Below are 17829 nucleotides of genomic sequence, written 5' to 3' on the forward strand. Positions count from 1 at the left end.
TACATAATTAACAAGCCAACAAACAGATCTAAATAAAATGAAATACTTGAATTACTGTTCAATCTCTTAAATCGTTTAAACAGGAAGATGCAAAAAGTCATACTGATTAAATGCCTGGCTTTCATTTAGTATTTTTAACAATGGATATCAAGTGAATTATAATTTTGTGAATGTCATAGAAAGTAACACCTCAATCTTCACAGTCTTCATTTATCCCTGGTTGGACAGTTTTGTTGTTGCAGCTGAAAACCCAGCATCCACAAACTTCCGTACATGGCATATTGTTCTTGCGACAGCTGCACCTTCCTTCGCATCCACGTTTGCACCCGCACTTTATGAGGTGCAATACTGCTTCAGGAGCTGGTGGATTCAAACAGCGAACTGGAGAGAAGTGACTTGAAACTGCATCAAATGTCCAACCAAATGCAGCTGGTGCTGGGAGGCACAGGTGAGTTTCACAAGCTTTTCTCCAAATCATGGATATGTAATGTGCCCGACGAATGTGTAAGTCCAGTGAACCAGAAGTTGGTGGTAGGTTTTCTCTTTTGGCTGCACGATTTGAGTAGAGGAACCAATGGAGCTCATTCACTTTTGTGTAGATTTTGGATCGATACAAAATACAGACAAAGAGTTCCAACTGAGAGCATACATCAGCGGGCAGATCAATGTCATCATTCCCGAGCATTGCTAGTGCATCCAGGATCTCATCATCACAAGACATAAATGCCTTGAAGCACGAGTCTTTGGTTCTGCCAGCAAATCTACCAGACATATCGGAACCTGTCAGAGCATGAAAACCTAACAGTGCAGAAGCGCGCTTTGGTCCTAAGTTGTTGTATATGCTCCGCACAGAAATGTTCCTCTTCAGCCTGCCCTTTCCCGTAAGGAAGGTTGTAGACGTTGGTAAGTTTGGATACATGTAGACAAGCAACAAAAAGACGTCTGTGTCTGGGGAACTGACAACAAGTTCTGCTTCATTGAGAACAGTTAGAGCATGCAGTACAAGCAAAGTGTCTGCCTCTTCTTGGCTGTGAGTGAGGAGCGAGTCTGGGATATCAACATTGCCCTTGGTTTGTGTTCCTGAGGTAACCATAAGTTGTTTCAGTCTGTTGTTGGAGCTCTTGCTGTGACATACAACTTTGTCAGCCAAATACTCGGTCAGTTGTCCTTTGGCACAGATATCTGATAAGAAGTCCTTCAGGGAAATATGTTGGATTAAAGTGTTGTCCTTCACGTAGTAATATGTTGACTTTCCCTTGGTCCTCTTTGTCCTCATCTGTTCCTTGAGCGATGTTTTGATGTACCGGTCGAACACCAATCTGACCTCATCATATTGTGCTGCCATGTTACAGATTATCTGGAGAAAGGCATCTGCAAAGTCTTGGCATGTTTTCATTTGTTCCGTTTTGATAACTGAATTTACCACAGCCATCCCATCAATAATGATCACTCGGTGTGCTGACGATTCATCTGTTGTGTCAACATTTGTATGTTCCACTGCTGTGTCTGCCACCTGCAAGGGTACTTGGATTGCTTGGATTGCCTCATTTCTGTCAGCTTGAACATGATTGTGTGTTACTGTCCAGCTTCTCAAGATGATGAAGTATTGATGCCTTATCGTATGCCAGCAGGAGGGATCCATCTGAAGCAAATAGTGATCGAGGCACCACACCAAACTCATAAGTTCCGATGCATTCCTTGAGATTCAGCTCTGGTCGACTTCTTGAAATAACAATGAAATAAAGCATAGTTCAAAATCCACCGTTTTTGACTTCTTGTTAGATGAAGACTCTGCCATTTTGGTTAATCTAAGGTCTCTAAGCTATGTTATCCTGGGTGATGGTTGCTGTGGGTACTTTCAGCCTGCAAAAGAAGAAAAGAATATGTTAGTACACCATAAAATAGACAAGTGGAACCTTAACACTATAAAGCGAACAAACTGCTGCCGGTGACTGGATTCGAACGTCAATTTTCCGGCCGCCATGTTGAAATTAAAAAGGCAGCCTCTGTCTGAAATTGTGCAAAATAAAAAGATTAGTAGTCAGGTGGAAGTTATTATTATAGTCACCTCTATATACAAGTTCCAAGCAGTTCATGCTGAAAACAAAAATATTTAAACCACATTAAGTTAATTTTAGCGTCAAATTTAGGGCGTTTTGCTAAGGTGGCGGCCATCTTGGATTTCAGGCCGTTAGAATGTTCAGAAAAAATGCCACCCTAAATTTTTTTCAAGCTTATGATACCTTCTTACAAAATCAAGTGAGTTTTTGCTTTTAACAAAAAAAAATACACGAATTCTTTTTTCATGACAAATATGCCTACAGTAAATATACAAGGGATGAAACTTGGAGGGGTCAGTAAGAGTGAAGAAGAGATATGGTAGAAATGCAGTAAGGGTGTTGGGTGCATACAAAATGTGGAGAGGGAGGGGGAAGGGGGAGGTGCTGGGAAAGAAAGGGAAGAGGTTGTGAGGTGTTGAATATTATAATTAAAGAGGAAAAAGGAGGTGTTGAGTATTTAAATAGGGAGGAAGGAGGTGTTGCACTTTAAAGAGAGAGGAAGGAGGTGTTGAATATCAAAGAGTGGAAGGAGGTGCTGAATATTAAAGAGAGAGGAAGGAGGTGTCGAAAATCAGAGTGTGTGGAAGGCGGTGTTGAAAATCAGAGAGGGTGGAAGGAGGTGTCGAAAATCAGACAGGGTGGAAGGAGGTGTTCAAAATTAGTGAGGGTGAGGGTCAGTATACAGGAGATCAATTGGTAAAAGTTAAGGATACTTACCAATGTAGTGTGGGAGGGTGGATGCTGAGCTGGGTACCACCACACAGTCTTGTAGAGGTTAAGTAGATGGGTAAGAAGGGCGAGGAAGAGGTAAAGGAAGAGGAAACCCTCAAAAGCAAGACCACCATTGGGTGCAAGTTCTGGAACTTTGGGATGCCTGATGTGAAGAGGACCCACCCCAGATGCCAAAGGAGGGCTACTCGCAGGTCCAGGTAACCCAGTCCTACGGGAATGATTGTAATTAATATATTAATATTACAAAATTCACATTGCGCCAGTTTTGTACCAATATGGTTAAACTACGAGTTCAGATACCAAATGAGCCCAACTATCTGAAACTGCCACAGAGCCAGAGGGTACAAGTCGAAATATCATGCATAATCATATATTTGAATTTGACTAGCATATAAAATGGTCATCATTCTACAGCTCTTGGTCCCCAAGCTACACCCACTGTGAACGCGAGACATAATCGCAAGTCAGCTCCCACAGCAGCAATTGTATTACATGAAAAGAGGAGAGATGTAAGCTAAATTAATTAATTAATCTATCTATAATTCCAGTAATCTCTGTGTGTATGTGTGTGTGTATGTGTATGTGTGTGTGTCTGTGTGTATGTGTGTGTGTCTGTGTGTCTGTGTCTGTGACCGCTGTTTCTCGACAACCACGGGTCCGATATACTTGAAACTTGCCAGGTATATTGCTGGGGACCTGAGGATGTGCCTTTTCAAGGTTTCATATTAATCGGACAAGTAGTTACCGAGCTATGGCGATTTAGCCGTTCGCCGTTCGCTTTGGCTTTGCGAATGGACCAAACCATTTCATGTAAATAGAGGGGGGGGGGTTCTACCGTACTCACAAGCCGTTCGCTTTGGCTTTGCGAATGGACCAAACCATTTCATGTAAATAGAGGGGGGGGTTCTGTGGTCGTTACTGCCACGTGGTTTCAAAGTTTTTTTTTGTTGTTGTTGTTTGCACGCATGTTTTTTTGCACCCACGTACGGGCACGCCCTAGTGATATTAATGTCAACAACTATGAGTATAAATGTAAACCATTTGAGAGGCACTCAAGCACAAGGAAAGGTAGAGAGTTCATAGAACACCTTACCCCACGCATCCTTGAGAAAAAGGACATGGGAAGAGTCTTTTAAACAAACAACGCCAGGTCCCACCATATTTGTCTGAATGTGGTATATCAGTTACTCTGCCCTCAGGGCATGAGGGCAAAAATATTATTCCAAGTACTGCTAAACTGAAGGTTTTTGAAAGTGGCAAGGTGGTCATATGTGTTGTGCAGTGTTCAAGTATAAAATTTAATTCAAATTTTAAAAAAAAGCTTTTGAAAGCTGCAGGGAAAAAAAAAAAAAAAAAAAAAAATTTTTTTTTTACCACCATTGATGCACCGCCTTTTACATCACCTTATTTCACATGGTAAATTAGTTCTTCATGCCTGATTGTGTCATTTATGACGTCCCTAAAAACAATGGGTTTCCTGTAGGGAATGATTTTCAATTTTGTTTGACTGCCAGACAGGCGGACATTAAAAATATTATCTCACTCCTCTATGCGCATGCACGATCGGGCCAAATTCAAAGACAAAATACTGTTAAACTTTCGTTTTGTCTTCATATTCATGTTCTGATTCATGTTGAAAATGTAACATTATATTTAAATAAGTTGTTCCTCAATCATAAACAGACGATCATAAATTGACAAGACAGACAGACAGATGGACGTGCATGAAACAATAATTGCTTAACCCCAGATTTCGCTTCGCGTGCACGGGGTGATTATACTAGAATGGCACTGGGAAGTTGGTAGATCGCATATCTCCACCAGGCTGAACAGTTTACGTTTTGTATCCATTGATAAGCTGGATATGGATCCGAACCTGAACCAAAATCGAATCAGCTTATTATCACCGACCCAAAATGTCCACCAAGTTTTGTCAAACCTGTCCACAACATTTTAAAACTAGAACGGCACTCAGTAGAGAGCATACCTCCGCCAGGTGAACAGTTTACGTTTTGTATCCCAGAGTAGACCAGAAAATCACAACACAGAATCACATTTAATCATAATCATACGTCCACAACTTTATGAGATGTCCTGCTGTGTATCGTTTTTTGCCCCATCTCCCAATGGTGAAGGATCACTTAAAAAATTACACTAGCCGGATCCGGATCTTCACCAAAATTGAATCGATTCTTCCTAGTCACACACACAACCTGCCCACCAAGTTTCGTCCAAATCTGTCCATAACCTTTTGAGAAATCTGCTATATGTTGGTTTTAGCCATATCACGCAATGGTGAAGAATGACTTTAAAAATTAAACAATTATCATATCCAAATCCAAATTCATATTCAGATCTTCACCAAAATCGAATCACATTGTCCTTGTCCTTGTCACACACCCAACATGTCCACTAAGTTTTGTGCAAATCCGTCCACAACTTTTTGACATATCCTGCTACATAAAGATTTGGCCCCATTTCCCAATGGTGAAGAATACAACAACAACATGCATTTTAAGGCCATTTTCCCTGCGAGAGCGGGGGTTAGCCTTGCGGTCCCCATGACAATCTTCTCCATTTTGCCCTATTTTCTACATCTCTCCTTGTTAACCCCTTTGCCCGCATTTCTTCTTCCACCATCTTTAGCCAAGTCTTTCTCGGTCTTCCCCGTCCTCTACTTCCTTCAACATTCATTTCCATCACTCTTCTCAACCAGTCACTTTCATCCTTCCTCAACACATGACCAAACCATCTCAACCTGTTCCTCGTCACAGCATCAATCACAGGTTCTATTCCCATCATCTTTCGCAATTCACGATTTGTCTTCCTCTCTCTCAACGATACTCCGCACATCCGTCGAACCATTCGCATTTCCACCCTTTCCAGCCTTCGTTGCTGCTCTACGTTCATTACCCATGTCTCGCTCCCATAAATCATAACACTTCTCACACATGCAGCATACACATTTCCCTTCAGCTTCAACGACACTCCCCTCCTCATCAGCACGGCACTCGGTTCCTGAAACTTCTTCCATGCACATCTCACTCTAGCAACCGTTGCTGAGTCTGATCCACCTTCTCCATTCAGCAGGTCTTTTCCAAAGGTGAAGAATCACTTAAAAACATATATACGAGCTGGATCTGAATCCGGATCTTCACCAAAATCTAATCATTTCGTCCTCGTCACATACGCTACCTCTCTGCCAAATTTTGTCCGAACCCGTCCACAACATTTTGAGATATCTTGTTCACAGACAAACAAACAGACAGCCAGACAGGGGTGAAAACATAACCTCCATCCATCTTTGGTGGCGGAGGTAAATATCATGCTATACAGTATATTGTTTTTATATATACAGGATAATGTAAAATGTGTGATTATATATATTGTTACAGATACGACTTTGATGGTATGGTGGGCCGAGCGGGATGGCCGCCGTATCCGTACAAGTTACCCGATTGTGCCCGAATGTTGACTAATCGCGCTACGCTGGCTCAATTGGAAAGAGAAGACACCCGGCTGGGTTATAATGACACAATACGACACCAGGGTTTCGATTCTCAAGTATATTCGTACGGAAAAAGGTTAGATTACAGGGGCTAGAGGTATATTACAGGAAGACAGGCACTTAGACACACTCTTATATTATCCCCGGACAGACGACAGACACACGGGACAAAATGCTGACTCACACGGGGGTTGATGAAAAGGGGAGGCAGGTCGCGATGGCTCAGGTGCACCTGGCTCAGGGACAGAATCACGTACGGTGGTGTCCAGAGATGCGTGAAGGTATCACAGCGCTTGTGGGTCGCGACTTTGGTCTCAAGCTGGGGAGGTCGCTCAGCGCTCGGGAGGGTGGCGTCTTTTCCTTCCAAGCTCGGGGCGCATCTCTCGTCACGTCCGGCGCGGGGCCGCGTATATATCCGGCGGGGAGTGACACGCCCTCGGCTCGTTAGCGCCGCCCCAGATGGCATCGGCCCATGGCTTCTCATTGGGTGCGGGGGTTACCGGCTCCGCCCTTGACGAGGGGCCGACAGGGAGCCCCTTCGTGGTAACCCCGTGGAGCGCGTGGTCAATGGTGGCTAACCGAGCCGGAAGGAGGACGCCCACTCCCCATGCCGTCACCGCGCCGCCCCCCTCTTTTGTTGTTGTTGTTGTAGTTGGCGCTTCTTCATGGGGAAGAGATGCGGAGAGGTATGGGGAGGTCCTAAACTTCCTAACAGGTGCCATATAATCACATTCTGGTGCAACGAAGAGTCATAATTAATGGAAACAAGTCCTTAACTGACATAGATTAAGAATAACTAGCAAGATGTCCTATAATTGTCTACGTGTGGTGCGGGGGACCTGGGCACGACATTTAATGGGGGGATGAAGGGGAAGATCGGCTCTAATGGGTGTTGTTTACAGACAATGGGACTAGGGAATGGGGGACTGGGGAAAGTTGGGGAGTATTGGAGAAAATAGGGGAATATTTACAAGCGGATATGGAGGCCAAATTCCATATTCGCAACATTGCACCCTTCTCTACCCTCGGGGCGTCCCGACCCGATAAATTTTTACCTACTTTAGTGTGGCACGCAATGTAGTTCCCTCTACTATTAACTCTACCCTGAGTGCGACAGTTTTACAGATATTCACAAATGAGTAAATATGTCCCCCTGCGACGTTGCACCCTTCTCCTCACAGAAACACACCCACAGGATAACCGAATCCGGAAAGAATTCTCAAACTAAACATACAGCCGGTAGGGGGCATTATTTACAAGACTACGCTGCTATTTACACTACGATCCAGGACCTGTTTTTGGAGGAACACATGCAGATGTTATGCATAGAGAGAGCGCGCTTGCCAACATCGATACACCAACCCACGAGTGCTCTGTGGCCGACGGCCTTTAATAACGTGCAGAGCACCCTGTCCCAGCATCAAAAGCACCACCCCACCACCAATCGGTGCAGTCACCATTGTTCATTGGAATAAAAATAACTTCAACAACCCCTAACCCTGCAGGTGTCTCTTGCTCTTCTTGTGGTGCACTTGGTGGTGTTAACTATTAGTGGTTCACCTGTATGGCATAGGTGCCACGTTGATCCATAGGTCCATCCCCGGGTGGTGCTTGGCCGCAAACGAACTGCGGTCCATTGTGGGTGGCCACAAACATTGCGGTCCATATGGTGTACCGATCCAGGCAGCGAACAGCGAAAGTGCAGGCCCACAACTGCGCAGCCAGCACCTCTCTCTCCTCTCTCTCTACCCCAAAGCCAGATCCTCGGAGGTGGGAGACAAAAGAAGCAGACAAGTGAGTAAGGTGGTAAGGGCGCAAAAGTGCACGCAATGTAAGGTAATGCACACTGGGGGCACATGGGAACCAGGTGAGACAGGTACGTTCCTATCGTACGCCCCCCCCCCACCAGGTAACCTACATGGCCCCTCCCTTACCCCTTACTGCATCCACACAACACAACACTACTCATAAACATCTACTTTACAAATCAACAAACATCCCTACTGTCTTCCCCGTTCCTCCCATATACCAAATTCGTCTTCTCTCCCTCCTAACCAATCAAATTTGCCATTTTCAACTCAACATCAAAATTTGCCATCACCAATTCATCATCAGTCCCTCCTAAGGAGGGAGAGATGGAATCACCCCAATGTCTCATCCACGTCGTGATGCGTCTCACAAATCCACACAGCAATCTCATTTCCTGCAACAAACAAAGAAAACACAGGTGTGGAGTCATCATCATCACCACAGGTAAGTGGCTGCGTATGGTGCGACAGGTTCATCAATCCTAACTATCTCCTAAATGACTTTAACAACTTTACACTACCCGGGGTCTTTCTCCGGCCAAACCATTGGCCCTCTTACACTATGGGTTCTAAAAACCAATTCCCATTGGCCAAACTGTGGTGCTCTTCAATTTGGGGTCTCACTCCCCCCGATTCATCTCCCGGTGCCCTCGTACAATTTCTGGGCTGCGACGTGTACCTCTCCCAGTGGGTCTACCCACCTGCACACCTCCACCACTGCAGTTGCCTCCGAGCTTACCTGCTCCTTACCCTAACCTAACTACCAGGGGAAGGCCCTCTGGCTCTCTCCCCACTCCGTGCCCTCTCTGGCACTGGGCTACCCGGGTCCATCCTCCGGATCCTCGGGCCCCATCCACAACTCTACCGGCTCCCAGAGCCCACCTGCGGCCTCACCTGGCCGACATCCTCACAGTGGTGGAGTGCCCAACCAACTACACACACTAACAGGCTACACGCCCAGCCATTTCCACAACACTAATGCACCCATCCACAATACCATTCTGCAACCGCACCACAAATGCCAATATCCAACCACAATTTACCTGTACCCTCTACCTAACACTTACACTACCCGCCCCGGGTATCCGTGATGGGGGTCCACTCTTCCCCCATTCACACCTTCACACCATGCACACCACTCCGTACCACTTACTCCAACTCTCTCCACACACCTGTATTTGCACACCTGTGCTCTCACACCTGGTGCCACCTGCACCCTTCTCTCCCCAAGCGCATTCGCGCTGATCCACACACTCACTACTCATACACTGCTCCACACACCTGTCCAGTTGCACACCTGTGCAATCACACCTGTTCAATTCTCACAAACACGGCATCATCTCAGCTAACTACTCCCTTCTGAAACTTGCGCTTCCCAGTCGTCCCTTTAAACTATTGCGCTCCCTCGTCATTATCATCCATACTAATCTACCTGCGTCCCCACTACAGGTATCAGTCACTAACTAATCTTAACGTTACCTAAGGTCATCTTCTAGATCCCTACACACGATATATCCTAACCCACCCGGGCTAGTTTTCACTGCCATACACCCCATAAACTATAGCTCCTTTGCCCCCCCATGGGAAGGGTGGCAGGGATGCCATCCCACCACATCGGGGGTCTCTCACTACCAATTTTGCACATCAAATTTCAACAAATTAAAAATTTGCCAATCACTACCCATCATCTGCCAATCACTACTGCCAATCCCTTGCCAATCATCAAATTTTGTTTTTCTCCAATTTTGGGTCCAAAACACTAACCTCATCACCCAGTCGACTCACTAATACCTCTCGGTGCGCCAATCCCTGTCCAAAGCCCGGCTTCGTAAAGCCAAGCAATGGATGCTGGTTGTTTTGTGCCAGCGGCTGGATGCATCCGGCATTCGGGGCAGGGACGGGGGCTTACCCGGGCCGAGATCCCACGCATCACCTCGGCGTGGAGCCATCCAATGTCCCGATCTCGACCTGCCGGAATGCCTCAACAAAAGGTGGTCGCCATGACGACCCTTTCTATCGGGCCGCCCGCTCCGCCTAGTGGAGCCTGGACGCGGCCGTTCAAAGCGAGGCCCGGCACGCACCGAGGGCCCGATTCGGCTATAAGTCGTTCTAAACTCTACCCCGTCTAACGTCGATGCTTCACCTGCATGCTTACATCCCGCAGCCCGTTCCTTGCTCACACATCCAGCCGTGCCCATGCTCCTCGTACCTTTCCTTACACACCCAGGTACACCCATTCCACTCACAGCCTTGGTCACACACCTGACCACCGAACACTTTGGCACACATTCGTTGCTCGCACACCTCACCAATACACCTCTTCGAGCCCCCTCCTCGGTCACCTCCTCTGTGACAATCACAGGTGTGCCCTCATTCGCACACCCAACCACGTGCCTCACCACCAACTCCAGCGTGCATTCCCACTCACGCTCTACCATTCCAGGTGTGCATCCTTCCATCCCAGGTGTACATCCTCGCTCACCTGTCACAACTAACTCACGCTCCATGTCACTCTCACTACTTTCACCTCCATTCCTGACAGCGCACTCACCCTTACTCTTGACAGCGCACTCTTTCCCCATGCACCTGTCCGTCACACACCTTTCTCGCGCACACTCTCCCGTTACACCCTCTGTAACACTCACCACAGGTGTGCATTCTTCCTTACTTCTGACAGCGCACTCTTTCCTCATGCACCTGTCCGTCACACACCTTTCTCGCGCACACTCTCCCGTCACACCCTCTGTAACACTTACCACACCACGCTTCCATGTGCCCCCTCGCACACACGCTACGACCGACTCACTCTCGCCAGCACCCTCACTCCTTGGCACGCACTTTTTCCTCACACACCCCAGAGTCGGACTTTCTCGCACACCTCCTCTTTCGCACACCAGACCTGTCGCACACTTCACCAACGGCCTCTCACGAACACCCGGGTCTATCTCGACCCCCAAGCTTCTTAAATCCCCTGGCGCATCATACGCACGACCATATTGGTCACCACTTACACCGGGTCCTCTTCCTCTTCGCTTCTCCTCCATCACCTGCGAATCCCTCATCCGGTTAATGAGCACATCATCACGATCCAAACACAGACTTTGGACCAATTCTTTTATCTCCTCTTTTATCTCTTTCTTATCCCCTCTCCGTCGCTTCTTAATTTCGCTCATCCCTTCTTCCACTTCTTCTAATTTGTGCTTCACCTCTTTTATTCCCCGGTACGTCTCCTCAAGCTCGTCCTCCAAGGCTACCTTGACCGTTTCCAGGTGCGTCCTCACCTGCCGGTCCTTTGTCTCCATTACCTCTATGACCTCGTCCAACCTCGTTGTCAGTCCCTCACGTACCATCTGACATTCCCTCTTCGTCGCTATCAAGTCGTTTTTAATTTCTTTTTGTGTCGCCTTTAAACCTCCTAATACCGCAGTGTTCCTTTGAACCTGCTCCACTAACTCCGTTTGTCCCACCGTCAGCTGCTCCACCTCCTGCGTCAGGTCCTCTATGCCCCCTTGTAACTTTACAGTCCCCTTTCTCACCTCCTTCTCCATGTGCTCCTTACAGTGCCTCACCTCCTCGCGCACTCCTCCGACCTCCTCACTCACTCCTCTTCTGATCTCTTCTCCCATCACTTGCATCTCCTGCCCAGATGCCACCCTCATCTGCTCCATTTCCTCCCTGTGAGCATCCAGTTTGGTTTCTACCCCCATTCTGACCCCCTCTATCTGCTGCTCCATTTGTTTAACTTCCCTTTCCGCTTGGTCCCTCATGTCCCTCAATTTGCCTTCCATACTGTTTTCTAACCCCTCTAACCCTTTTTGCATCCCTTCCATTTGATTCTCTTGAGCGGCCATTCTGTTTTCTACCCCCGTTAACCCATGTTTCACTCCCTCTATCTGATTCTCTTGAGCGGCCATTCTGTTTTCTACCCCCGTTAACCCATTCTTTACTTCTTTTATCCCGTTGTCTAACTCCTCAAAATTATTGTCTAACTTCCCAATTTTCTTGTCTAACTCCTCAAAATTATTGTCTAACTTCTCACTGGTACCCCTCGCTTCGTCCCTCATTACCCCCATTTGGTTTCCCATTACCCCCATTTGGTTTTCCAACCGCTCACCCAATCGCTCATTATTAGCCCTCGTTTCCTCCCTCATTTTCTCGCTATTCTGGGCCATAAGGGCCTTCATTTGTATGAAAAAAAGGCCCCAATCCATCGGGGGCGCTGCCACGGTCGCTGGCGCGGTGATCAGCGAGGCGCCATTTTGCGCGCCCGCTTCTTCGTGCGTGACGGCGCTATTTTGCGAACCTGCCGCCCTCACTGCTTCGCTCTCCTCCTGTCCCTCATTTTGGTCCTGGATCGACCCTACCTCACTCTCCCCTACCGGACCCCAGCCGTCTTGATCCGCCATAGCGCGACTTGCAAAATTCGAGTTTCGTAAAACAAAACAAATTTCGGCCGCTCCAAATTTTGACCAAATTTTTTTTTTTTCCTCTATTCGTTTTTTTTTTTTTTTTTCAAAATTTGGTCGGGCCTCGAATCCCACTCCTGACACCAATTGTTACAGATACGACTTTGATGGTATGGTGGGCCGAGCGGGATGGCCGCCGTATCCGTACAAGTTACCCGATTGTGCCCGAATGTTGACTAATCGCGCTACGCTGGCTCAATTGGAAAGAGAAGACACCCGGCTGGGTTATAATGACACAATACGACACCAGGGTTTCGATTCTCAAGTATATTCGTACGGAAAAAGGTTAGATTACAGGGGCTAGAGGTATATTACAGGAAGACAGGCACTTAGACACACTCTTATATTATCCCCGGACAGACGACAGACACACGGGACAAAATGCTGACTCACACGGGGGTTGATGAAAAGGGGAGGCAGGTCGCGATGGCTCAGGTGCACCTGGCTCAGGGACAGAATCACGTACGGTGGTGTCCAGAGATGCGTGAAGGTATCACAGCGCTTGTGGGTCGCGACTTTGGTCTCAAGCTGGGGAGGTCGCTCAGCGCTCGGGAGGGTGGCGTCTTTTCCTTCCAAGCTCGGGGCGCATCTCTCGTCACGTCCGGCGCGGGGCCGCGTATATATCCGGCGGGGAGTGACACGCCCTCGGCTCGTTAGCGCCGCCCCAGATGGCATCGGCCCATGGCTTCTCATTGGGTGCGGGGGTTACCGGCTCCGCCCTTGACGAGGGGCCGACAGGGAGCCCCTTCGTGGTAACCCCGTGGAGCGCGTGGTCAATGGTGGCTAACCGAGCCGGAAGGAGGACGCCCACTCCCCATGCCGTCACCGCGCCGCCCCCCTCTTTTGTTGTTGTTGTTGTAGTTGGCGCTTCTTCATGGGGAAGAGATGCGGAGAGGTATGGGGAGGTCCTAAACTTCCTAACAGGTGCCATATAATCACATTCTGGTGCAACGAAGAGTCATAATTAATGGAAACAAGTCCTTAACTGACATAGATTAAGAATAACTAGCAAGATGTCCTATAATTGTCTACGTGTGGTGCGGGGGACCTGGGCACGACATTTAATGGGGGGATGAAGGGGAAGATCGGCTCTAATGGGTGTTGTTTACAGACAATGGGACTAGGGAATGGGGGACTGGGGAAAGTTGGGGAGTATTGGAGAAAATAGGGGAATATTTACAAGCGGATATGGAGGCCAAATTCCATATTCGCAACAATATATTATATATACACACACACACACACACACACACACACACACACACACACACACACACACACACACACACACACACACACACACACACACACACACACACACACACACACACACACACACACACACACACACACACACACACACACACACACACACACACACACACACACACACACACACACACACACATATAATATTAAAAAACAATCATCTCACTCCTCAATGTGTGTGCATGATTGGGATGAGATTCCATACAATTTGCCAAATACAATTTGCCAAATCCAGAGCCAAAGTACTAAACTGCAGGTTCGTGGTCCAATTCATGTTGTACAGTATTCAAATTATAAAATTCCATTTAGATTAAGTAGTTCTCGATCATAAATTCACATCTGTAGACAGACACACAGACAAGTCTTTCCACTTCGCACACGCACAAGGTAATAAATGACAGCAAAGAATACTTGTACAATATCTTGTCCACACTTTAAACAGCGCAAACATATAGGAAAAAGACAGAAACAAGTACGTAAGTGAAAAGCATTGCAATGCAAAAGGATGTAAGGATGGTAATGCTAAAAACCATGCAAATGCTTATCTTCCCCAACATACCTGTTACCAGCACCAGAGCTGCTAGTAGGAGATAAAGGAGGCCGTCCATACTGCTGGCGTGCTGGGCCACGCCGCCCACCAGCCATTGTGGCCACTCACTGGAACTACACAAGACAGTCGAGCAGAGAGACAGATGCATCACACAAACTTAACTAGCAATGTGTAACAAAGTAAAACAAAGCCACTGCAACAGAATTTTAAGGGAATCAAGAAGCAATTGTGCAGCATTTAAAAATTGATAATAAATAGCCCCAAGTGGGCTGACGGTCATCTCTTGAGGTTGTAGTTCAGACATCTGCTCATTTTGGGGGAACCATCCCCCCTCACCCAATAGGTAATCGAAAAATCTAAGATCCAACAATCCTGTGGACCATCGAATAGAAGGGCTGTATCGGGTTTCAGAGCAATTGCTTGATAAACTAGAAGGGCACTCAATAGAGCGCATACCTCCGCCAGGCTAAATAGTTTATGTTTTGTATCCCACTGATACGCCGAATCTGGATTTGGACCTGAACCAAAATTGAATCGGCTTGTTCTCGTCACCGAACCAACTCATTCACCAAGTGTATTCATAACTCGTCCACAACTTTTTAAAATATGCTGTGTATTGCATTTTGCCCGATCTCTCAATGGTGAAGAATTGCTTCAAAAATTAAATAATTATCGTATCCAAATCCATATCTTCACCAAAATCGAATCGATTCTGTCTTGTCACAAACCCAATCTGTCCACCAGGTTTGGTCCAAATCCACCCATAACTTTTTGAGATATCGTGCAATGCATCAGTTTTATCCCTATCACTTAATGGTGAAGTATCATTTCAAAAATTAAATAATTCTCATATCCGAATCCAAATTCAGATCTTCACCAAAATCGAATCGACTGCTCCTTGTCACACTCACACACACACAACCTATCCACCAAGTTTCATCCAAATGTGTCCATAACCTTTTGAGATATCCTGCCATGTATCATTTTTGGCCCCATCTCCAAATGGTGAAGAAGCACTTAATAAATTCTACTAGCCGGATCAGATTCCGGATCTTCACCAAAATCGAATCATTTCGTCCTTGCCACATACGCTACCTCCATGCCAAATTTCTTTCAAATCCATCCACAACTTTTTGAGATATCTTGTTCACAAACACACAAACAAGAAATACGTCCGTTGTGCAAAGCACGCTACTTGCGAAATCCCTAAAATAAGTTGTTGGCCTATGTTGACCTCAAAAATAATTGATGGTTGAATTCAGTGACCAGATATGCAAATCTTCTTAAAATTACAAGTCAATCGGATGAAAATTGAGGATTTTACAAATTCGACAAAGTTGGTGACCTTTGGCCTATGTTGAGCTATTGACCTTTTGACCGCAAAAACAATAGGATTTTTGCATATGACTAACTCTACCATTTGGTGAGGTTTGGTGAAGATCGGATGAAAATTGTGATGTAGGCAACAGACAGACAGACACAGGACAGCATAACGCACAAGACCAACCAATATACTTGGAAAATCTTCGATTTTCGCAAGTAACAAACAGACGGGGTGAAAACACAACCTCCATCCACCGTCGGTAGCAGAGGTAACAAAGGTAATCGTGCCACATTTGTCAAAGCAACCACCCTAAGCGGTAATCATACACCTCCCAAACAACAGCAGGAAATGACATCGTTGTACTGGACTTGTACAACATCCGCGATGGTCTTTCCATACTGGAGATTTAAAAACCTCTAGCAATTGCAACTCGCAAACATCAACGAAGGAATTTTCCGACACGAACAACGAAGAGGATTAACTGGTGACGTTGACGGTTCGTTGCTGCAACTTCGGCGATCATTTTGCAGTTTCGCGAAAAAAATGTAATCAAACTCAATTGAAAGTTTTTCATTCTCGGAGCGATACGTGCTTCTTGCCCGCGAGAGATGCAAGTAAAAGGATCATTAGCGGATACTCAATCGTTCATTAGGCCGTATATAAATGGAGCCATTGGGACTTTTTTGTGATCGACGCAACGAGAAAGGAAAACTACACCGTACACGTAAAGCACCTGGAACTATTATTCCAAAAATACACCCCATCTCAGAAGCAGACATCCACACCTAGCATAAGGCTCGAGCATTAACAAAAAACTTTTGATACAAACATCCGAACACATATAAATGCGAAAGAGAAAACCACAATCACCCAGGCCTGTTGCCAACGTTTCTTTATCCTTACTCTTCTTCTTCTTCTCGTTCAATTTTCCGCTGTGGCACGTTAATGGCGACAATAACTTCTTGAAAGATTTACCTCCGAAAATTTGTGTTATAATTTACTTATTACACTTGCATAAACTAATATGGACGTACACCACACAGCCTAACCTTAAATTTACGAATTTCGCTTTATGTGATCGAAAGAGAGGGACGAAAGGAATGAACCCACAACCACGCTTAAAAGACTATCAACACACCCTAAGTTCAACAAACTTTTAGACACGACAATGCGTTCTCTTACAAGGAACTCCGTTGCAGGAGGTGCTTGCGCAATGGTTGCCAACCTATAGGTGTTTGTCTGTGCTCTAACCTTTTCAAATATTGAGCGTCAAGCACGGAAGCGGTAAGTACCAATACCATTATTACCTCCGCTTTCCGCTGCTGAACATGGACGGAGATATGTTTTCACCCATGTGTGTTTGGCTGTTTGTGTGCACGATATCTCACAAAGTTGTGACCGGATTTGGACGAGACTTGGTGGACTTTTTGAGGCCAGTCCGTGGCCTGCCTTTTTTATAATAAAAAAAGGTTTAAAAAATCAAACATTTAAACAGCCTTGGACGTGCACCTTGACCCCACGACCAAGGCACACCGTCTATCAAGACTGCCTCATTAGCATACACATGCACTTCAACCCCAAGGCTGAAGCACATGGCCATTCAAAACACATGCATCCTGACCCCGAAGTGCCAGAATGCATGGTCATACAATACCACCGTGGGTTTTAACACGAGACTTGGTGGAGCGGTTCGGTGTGCGACAAGGACTAAATACCCTCGCCAGAGGAGACGAGAGGGTATTGCATTTGAGTCCGTTTGTTTGTCTGTTTGTCTGCACAGAATAAATCTGATTTTCTCTGCAACCGTTGGTCCGATTGACAGGTAATTTTCACCAAAGGTGCAACTCCACCTGTATAATTTTGAATAATTATGACGTCATAGGTCACGTGGTTCGGCCGCCATCTTGGAAAAACCGAAAAACTTTGCACCTCCAGGCTCCATATCTCGGAAAGCGCTGAATAGAAAAAAATTAAGACATGGCTCATTGTAAAGAACTCTCCATGGGGAATAAAATATGTTAGTGATGATGTCATAGGTGCCTCCATTATGACGAAACTTCATCCGATCAAGATGAAATTTTTTGAACGTCATGTGGGCATAAATTGGTGGAG

At 46.3% G+C, this 17829-nt stretch overlaps 1 protein-coding gene across 2 annotated transcripts in view; it reads right to left on the reverse strand.

The window, feature by feature from the left end:
- The window catches only part of TMEM39A (transmembrane protein 39A), a 57300-nt gene extending 40507 nt beyond the window's left edge, over positions 1 to 16793 (reverse strand). The window contains exons 1-3 of one of the 2 annotated variants that reach the window (XM_078769438.1): positions 16621 to 16793; positions 14403 to 14506; positions 2778 to 3000 (exon numbers count right to left, since the gene is read on the reverse strand). In XM_078769438.1, coding sequence (XP_078625564.1) covers positions 2778 to 3000; positions 14403 to 14488 — 309 coding nt within the window. In that variant the 5' untranslated portion in view covers positions 14489 to 14506; positions 16621 to 16793. Of the gene's footprint in view, positions 1 to 2777; positions 3001 to 14402; positions 14507 to 16587 lie in introns of both variants that reach the window. The other variant, XM_078769437.1, reaches the window with a different exon arrangement.
- Positions 16794 to 17829: the final 1036 nt, after the last annotated feature.

The sequence above is a fragment of the Myxine glutinosa genome, unplaced genomic scaffold (assembly GCF_964187855.1).
Source record: "Myxine glutinosa unplaced genomic scaffold, kmMyxGlut1.1 SCAFFOLD_2532, whole genome shotgun sequence".
NCBI lineage: Eukaryota > Metazoa > Chordata > Myxini > Myxiniformes > Myxinidae > Myxine > Myxine glutinosa.